Source organism: Carassius carassius, chromosome 31 (assembly GCF_963082965.1).
Source record: "Carassius carassius chromosome 31, fCarCar2.1, whole genome shotgun sequence".
Classification (NCBI taxonomy): Eukaryota; Metazoa; Chordata; class Actinopteri; order Cypriniformes; family Cyprinidae; genus Carassius; species Carassius carassius.
Window position 1 is genome coordinate 9,266,609 of NC_081785.1, and position 8,005 is coordinate 9,274,613.

General features: G+C 34.9%; 1 protein-coding gene across 1 annotated transcript; it reads left to right on the forward strand.

Moving 5' to 3' along the window:
- The first annotated feature begins 302 nt into the window (after positions 1 to 302).
- On the forward strand, positions 303 to 4,524 carry LOC132111484 (myelin and lymphocyte protein-like). Its single transcript, XM_059518827.1, has 4 exons — positions 303 to 455; positions 3,722 to 3,925; positions 4,016 to 4,174; positions 4,338 to 4,524. Exons 1-4 carry the CDS (start codon positions 366 to 368, stop codon positions 4,410 to 4,412), a joined length of 528 nt encoding a protein of 175 aa, XP_059374810.1. The 5' UTR covers positions 303 to 365; the 3' UTR covers positions 4,413 to 4,524.
- Positions 4,525 to 8,005: the final 3,481 nt, after the last annotated feature.

Below are 8,005 nucleotides of genomic sequence, written 5' to 3' on the forward strand. Positions count from 1 at the left end.
TACGTATATATATATATAGAGAGAGAGACAGACAGACAGACAGACAGACACACAGTATAGACACTGTTTGCAAAATTATTTTTTTGTGCGTGTTTTTAAGTGTTCATTTAATGCATATCAGCAAATAAACCAAATATTTAACAGATGTTATGTCAGATTAAATAAATGGTTTAAACTGCAGTGGTGGCTGGATGCTGTCCTGTTGCCACACTGCACCCACATAAACAAGTCTGTGTTCCTCAAACTCACATCCCGCTCAGAAAAAGAGCAGGTTTTTCAAGTCTCCAGTGGACATTAAAAAGACGCGCTGGTGGCTCCGTTACTCCATTCATTCCTCTAGACTAGAGGATAGCGAGAACGTGACCATGGCAGCAGCCACGCAGCAGATGTCGAGTCTGCCCAGCGGACTCCGGATCTGTACAACCGTACCGGACATCCTCTACCTGCCCGAGCTGGTGCGTGAACGGAATATTTAATGCTCAAAATTAAGTTTTATCCTATTTTTGCAAAATATCAGATTTTTAAAGACCAGTGTAAGACTTAAGAATATTTACCACAAAAAAAGGCAATTATTACCTTTTTGCATCGTTATGTCATCTTTAAATTGTAGCAGCCTATATTGAAATTATAATGTTAAACGTTTGTAAAGATAAGTTACTGTTATGTTATTAAATTAATTCAGTTTTTGGAGTAGCCTAAATAGATTTCTACAGTTCAAGGTCAAATTTGATACGTTATGGGTTTTTCCCCCCGAACATTATAGGCTATGTAGGATGAACACAGATATTTTCTCAGTTTTATTTAGGCTATTTATATTAAAAAGGAGAGTGGAACGGTTGGAGAGAAAGGGTTATTATTAAGGCTACTCAAAAATATTTTATTTATATTAGCCTATATTATGATATTTATTTATTTATAATAGGCTACTGGATGTAACTAACTGCTGCTTTCTAGAGGTTGCTATCAGTTCTGTACCTCCACAACACCGAGGTTAATCAGAGGCACATTATACAGTGCACCTGTGAGAATGGATTAAAGAATGGTGTTTGAAAGAAAGAGTTTGTTTTGTGGTAGGCTACTGGTTCTTGTCTGATCGCCGTTTAGGAACTTTGAAGGCCATGAATGTGAACTCAGGGCATGTATCAGACGCTCAAAAGAAAGGCGAGATGAGCCTGTGTGTTTTTGGCAGATTAGTGGAACAGACAGAGATGCTTTTTCATTAGCTCAGCTCATCTCACCGTCTCTTTTCTTGTTGGTCATTTAGGCTCAAAAAATTTGATGTGCAAGCTGTGCGATACTAATGTAGATAGCTTAAAACACGCCTGTTTTTTTTTTTTTTGCCTAGGTATCGGGAAAATTAAATGTAGGTGTGAATATTATTGATAGTGAAAGATGTTTTTTATGAAATGATTTATTTGCTGGTTTATGTAGCCTACTTGTGGCTACTTAAATATCACGATAGTTAAATGGCATAGTGCCCTTTTGTGTAGCCTATATGCAATTTTTGTCGTGAGAGTAAATTAAGCCATGGGTAGAGAGAGTAATACACGAATAATGTTATCGTAGGAGAGTGATGTCGCATCGCATGTTGTTCAGGTTCTGTTAATGTTGGGAATGTGATTGTCATTATTTATTTATTTATTTGTTTGTTTGTTTGTTTAGAGTGAAAATAACCCAAAAACGTGAACTACAAATGTAAGCCTGTCATTATCACAAAATAAACATTAATTTATATATTTAAATAATATATTTATTTAAATAGTTTCAATTATATTTACAATTATATGATGTGAAGTGACCATAGAATGTATAAAAACGGAAGTGACGTGGCCAAATATGGTGTCCCATATTCGGAATAACACTATAGGGCTGTTACCAATCAAATTAAATCAGTAGCCTATAAACAAAATCAATCTTTCCACTGCAGAAGAAACAGAATCAGCTGAAGTGGCGTTTAGATGCATTTACACAGACAGTTTAATGAAGCTGAAATGTAGTATGGATGCATTTACTGGGAAAAATTACAACATATTGGTGTTTTAAATCAATATAAGCATTATTATTTAATATGCAAATATGAAATGTTGGAAAAAATGCACAGATAAGCTACTTTTAAATACGAAAGTAAACCACCAGTAGGTGGCAGCAAGTGTGTGTATTTCACTGAGTGAGTCATTGATGCTTTCAGACGGCTTTTCAAAAGACCACTGATTCATTGACTCAAATGATTAATTAAAAAACGCGAATTAAGGAAACACCGCTGTGTGTGCTCAGAGATGCGATTTTTTTTTGCAGTCAGCATTGACAATATTGCACTAAAAGTCATTTAACAATAAATACTCGTTTAAACTTTTGAATAAAATCAATGTCGAATCTAAAATCTTGGTTTTCACTGAAAACTGCACTCTCTTGGTCGTGTCATGTAGGCTATGTTATAAATATAAAAAACGACATGTTTATCGCAGCAGGTTTCTTCTGTAGACAGTTTTGAGAATTTGTTTTGATTTCTCCACGAGATTGTCTGACACTCAACTGGTGCAAGCTTGTTATAGCCTATTGCCAATGTACTATAATGTACTATACATTATCCATAATCAATCACCGTTTACACGAAATGTACTAAAATCTGAATCATTCTCCCTGAAATGTCAGTGCTTGCTTCCTCAATCAGATGTTTTAATCAGATTAGTTGTCCGGTGTTCTGTTGATTTGTAATACCCTTTCAGATCTTGCTACCATTAAAACAGTGGATAGTAGGCTACAATTCGACGACGAAAAATGCTACCGGTAAAATTATCTATACCTACCACACAACCATAAACATACCCTTAAAATAATGCAAATACATTATGCATTACAGTAAATACATCCGGACCTCGGTAATTTTTTTCATGTTCGAAAATAAAATTTGTTTTCTGATTGACTAATTTGTGCTACACTCCTCAGTAATGTCTGCATATATAATTCAGAATGTTTAGCGTCCGTAGCATTACATTAAGTGCAAATATCTATAGATTTTATTTATACTATGTTAAAATAGCAGGATTTTCTGCTATTTCTACTACTTATTGAAAATAGTGGTACCTCAGTATTGTAGTGGCAGCAATAAAAAAAAAATGCCCTACCTATTAAATGGTGCTTTATTAAATTCTACACCTATCCTAACCCTAAATCTACCCTTACAGTAATAAAATAATGTTATTTAGCATGAGAAAAAGGATGCAATACTGATGTGCGCATGCGCCATAAACCCTTGTAGGAAACACTGACGGGTAGGAGAAAATGTCAAGACACCTGTTACAGTTGTTGGGGAAGTAAAATTCTTTTTCACTTGCCCCATCAAAAAAAAAAAAAAAACACTTATTTAATATAGGAAAAAAATATATCTGAATAGAGTAGGCCTATATTTATTATATAAATTAGTAGGCCTATATTTGTGTTATTTATTGTTGAGGAGCTGTTGCATATGCCAATGTCAACATTTCAAATGTTTATCTGTGCTGGTCTGGTGAGCTGTAATTATCAGATAAGGTTTGTATGGGTTTGTATTGTTGTGTATTGACACACCATGTTGAAAAGGTTAAACAGCTTATTATTTAGATTCAAGGTCTAGTCCAATCATTTGGATGGTTGCACTAAAGGTATGCACAAGATACCATACTGAATTTGCATTTCTGTGTGTGTGTGTGTGTGTGTGTGTGTGTTTGTGTTTGTTCCACAGGTGTTTGGAGGGCTGGTATTGATCCTGGTGGCATCCACAAGTGTGGCAATGACCTCACTTTTGTTATTGGTCCCAATAATAACAGTGCCAAACCCTCTAGGATGGGTGATGTTTGTATCAGTCTTCTGCTTTGTGATGACCTTCCTCTGGCTCATCATCTTCGCCTCCGGAGGACACAAAAACAGCAGCAGCTGGGCTGCAGCGGTGAGCAGAGAGCGAAGTATTCTCTCTCTCTCTCTGTGTGTGTGTGTGTGTGTGTAATGAACCTGCTTTGATTAGGATTTCTGTGTGCAGGACTTCTTGTATCACCTGATTGCTGTTGTATTCTATCTGAGCGCCTCAGTGATCCTGGCCAATGAGACTATTGCCATGAAAGCGTTTTCGGACATAGCATATCCCTTTAAGTACTATCAATTGGACATTAAGTACTATCAAATGGACATTGCAGCTGTGGTAAGCACAAAATACATACACTTTATTGGTAATTGTTGTAAAAATACTTTTAATTTGTAATAATCTTTAGCAAATCTTAATTTCCATTTGTGGACATTTAAAAACTGTTTAAAGTTTTAAAAATGTAAATGTTTACCTGAATTTTTTACTCTGTCTCCCTCAGGTGTTCTCGTTTATTGCCACATTGCTGTACTTCATCCATTGCATCTTTTCTGCTATGCGATGGAAATCCTTCTAATCAAAGAATTTGAGCAAAAGAAAAATACATTTGACATAAATTGTTTAAATGTTAAAATAAACATTGAAAAACCACTGGGGCTGAAAAACAAATTTCAGGGGTCAGTCCTGTGCATGTCTTCTACTAAAAAACACACAGTGTTGGGGAGGTTACTTTGGAAATGTAATCGGTTACAGATTACAAGTTACCCTGTTTAAAATGTAATAGTAGTGTAACTTTTTCAATTACTTTATTAAAGTAATGTAACTAATTACTTTTGAGTACTTTTTGATTACTTTTCTAAATTTGTGAAAATTAAAGAATAATAAATAAAAGCATATACATCAACTGAAATACAGTTATCTAATAAGCATGTGACGTATTCTGTGTACTAAACTCCTGAAACATTGGTGTTTTTTTAAAACTGCTGTCTCTTTGTATATGATATGATGATAGTTTTCTCAAAATAAGTAAAATGCACATGAAGTGACACAGAGCAGTTCTAGAAATTATATTTATGTGCTCGTGTACTCCTATACTGAGGCAGCAGAGGTTTAAAACACTGCGAGCTTCAGTAGGCCTATGTGTAGTAAATGAAACCATGTCTTTGCCATTAATTTACAGGAGGGGTGGACTGGGAAAAAAATTCAGACTGGAAAATTCAAACTCATATAAACAAATTCACGGACAAAACTATTTTTGGTATGGACCTGACATAAACATTTTTTTTTAAATCTTTAATTTGTGGACATGCTAAATAATTAAAAGTTCTCTCCTGAACTGCACCTTCACTTCCATTTTTCTCTTCAGTCTCTTTATTTTGCCCTGTTATCCATCTCTCTCATGACTTTAATACTCAAGATTGAACAAAACTATACTTTACAATACAATACAACTATCTTTATAGAAAAATCCTAATACTGTACACGAGTCATGTTTTCCTTACAAAAATTGACCATGCTTTTTTTTAGCCTATATACAATAACCTTGTTTTGTTTTGTTTTTTGCAAATGGATTTGTATTTATTTTTAAATAACTCAATTTGTAAAATCATTTTAAATTTTTGGTTATCACAGTTAAACAATAGTAACTATTTTCTCTGGATTTATAGAAATATATTAAAACATTAATTTTCGTAAGGGTTGTGTTGTTGTCTGTATAATGATGTCCTTTATATAGTATTTTGAGTGATGACTGGTGAGCAACATGCTGCTGCTTGATTAAGTAAATAAAAAAACAAAGACAAAAAAAGCATCTTTACAGATGAAACTGACCTGAAACCCTGAACAGGAGTTCTGCTTCTCTGCTCCAGCTGTGAGCTTCCACACTCCACTCTATTCTCTCTCTCTCTCTCTCTCTCTCTCTCGCATTGATTACTCTGAGTCTGATCCAAACCGTTTGGCGGAGGCGCGGAGAGCGCGCAAGTCATGACTAACAATTCATGATTTATTAGAGATTTAATTATCAAACGGCGGATTCGCAAATGATCGCTTTAGTACATTCGGTAGGCAATTATACAATAATGATATTAAATAGTGGGGCAAAATCGGCTGCCAGGCCACCGGGAATTCCGTTTTTATGACTGGATTCTACGAACCAGACTGTATTTCCGCATCCCGGAAATTATTAGGGCGGTATGTCTCAGAATAGTCAGTGCAATTTGGGAAAGAAATCAGTAAAATCTGTATGTGGATGTGTGTAAATATTCAAATGTAATCCCCTTTGTAATCGTTAAAAATTTCATAAGTAACTGTAATTTAATTACTCATTTTTTCTTAGTAACTGTAACTAATTACAGTTACATTAATTTTGTAATTAAATTACGTAACGCCGTTACATGTAACTAGTTACTCCCCAACACTGAAAACACAAAACCACAGAAATCATGATGGAATAAACCCACTTACTGTAAAAAAAAATCTTTTGTTGACTTAACTCATTATTTTTTGTTATCTTTTTGCATTGGTTTTTTTTGAGTTAAACTAACTTATTTGGAAAAGTGTACCTGACAAACTTGGAAAGGTTGACCTGACAAGTTATAAAGTACAATGAACTGATTTAATTTAGTTAAGTAAACTTAGAACTTAAGTTCAGCCAACTAAAGTTAAAGGGGTGGTAAAACGCGGTTTGTATATTAAACACGCTTCCCTTATTGCGCAATACCACTGCGTAAACAGGCCAATGAAAACTATTATGTTAGGCAGATTCAACACGCAACAACCAATGTAAAAACAGCTGGGAGGAATATTTTTCTAACCCAATCAGAGGAAGGTTACCATGATTTATTCTAGCCATTCAGAGGACTCTGTAGCTCTGCTGTAGCCTTGTAAAAGCTGGGCTGGACTATAGTAAAACGACCTCCAGCCAGGTGTAATCAATAACCGATCGGAGAATCAGCATGAGGTGGAGAAAGCAGAAAGCAATCGGAGTGTTACATAGAGCGATCGGAGTATTAGCGAGCACAAAGAGATAAATTCGAGAGAGATATAGCATTATTACAGAATTGTTTTATCAAAATTGCAAGCAGTAAAAGATTTAAGGCAGAACAAGCTCTGGAACAATTACTGGAAAGTGACGAGGGGAAATCTGGAGCAGACAGCTTTTACACAGATGACGAAGTATTTTACCAGGATGGGGAAGATCCATTTGAGGACTGGTATGTAACTTCAAATAACCTCTTTATCATTATAATTTATTATATCATACATCTTGAGTATGTATATGTTTTGGATTTTTAGTCAGATAGCGATTGAGGCATGAAATATTTGTTTTAGTGTACCATACTACTCTTTCCCTGTAAACTCAGTTCAAGAGTGGTGTGCAATTTGTTTCAATAGACTGACTTACTCAACTAAGTAAACTGCTCAGGTCAAGAGAGGTGAAATGTGTTTTTAGTGTACAGTGGAGTTTCATAGGGTTACATGAGTTTATAGGAGTTATTTTTTCTACATTGAATTTTGACACAAAAAAAGCTTCCAGTTTGATTGTGTATTTGCTCTGATGCAGGATGCAGACAAGACAACTCGCCGCACACCCCTACCCATTGTCCCTTGGACCCAGCAAACCCTGCACACAAGCCTGCAGATGTCAGAAAGTACTGTGAGCACTGCAAGGCAAGCAAAGTGTACAACAAGACCTCCTGGCCTTGCTTTGCTCACTGGCATGCCTAGGACTGTTTGTAAAAAAAGTTAATTATTGAATTGTTCTTTACACATTTGATTAAACAATAACACATTTCTGTCAAGCAAAGAGTTTGAAAAAAAAATGTTTTTTTCAAAAACTGTCCTATATTGTGTGTTTTTCAGTAATAAATGACAAAAAAAATCTCATTTTCGTTTTTGAAATTCTCTAGTTTATTGTACAATTTTTTTACTCATACTTCCTTTATAAACATATTGCATGCATGCTTATGGTAGCTTAGGGTCTTCTGAATCCATCGATACCAAATACATGGTGGTCCATCATCATTACATATGGTTTATAAGCCGAAATGTAAAAATAGAGAAAACAGACCAAAAAGGGCTTAGTCCAAAAAAAAAAAAAAACGCCTAGGACTGTTTGTAAATAAAGTTAATTATTGAATTGTTCTTTACACATTTGATTGAACATTAACC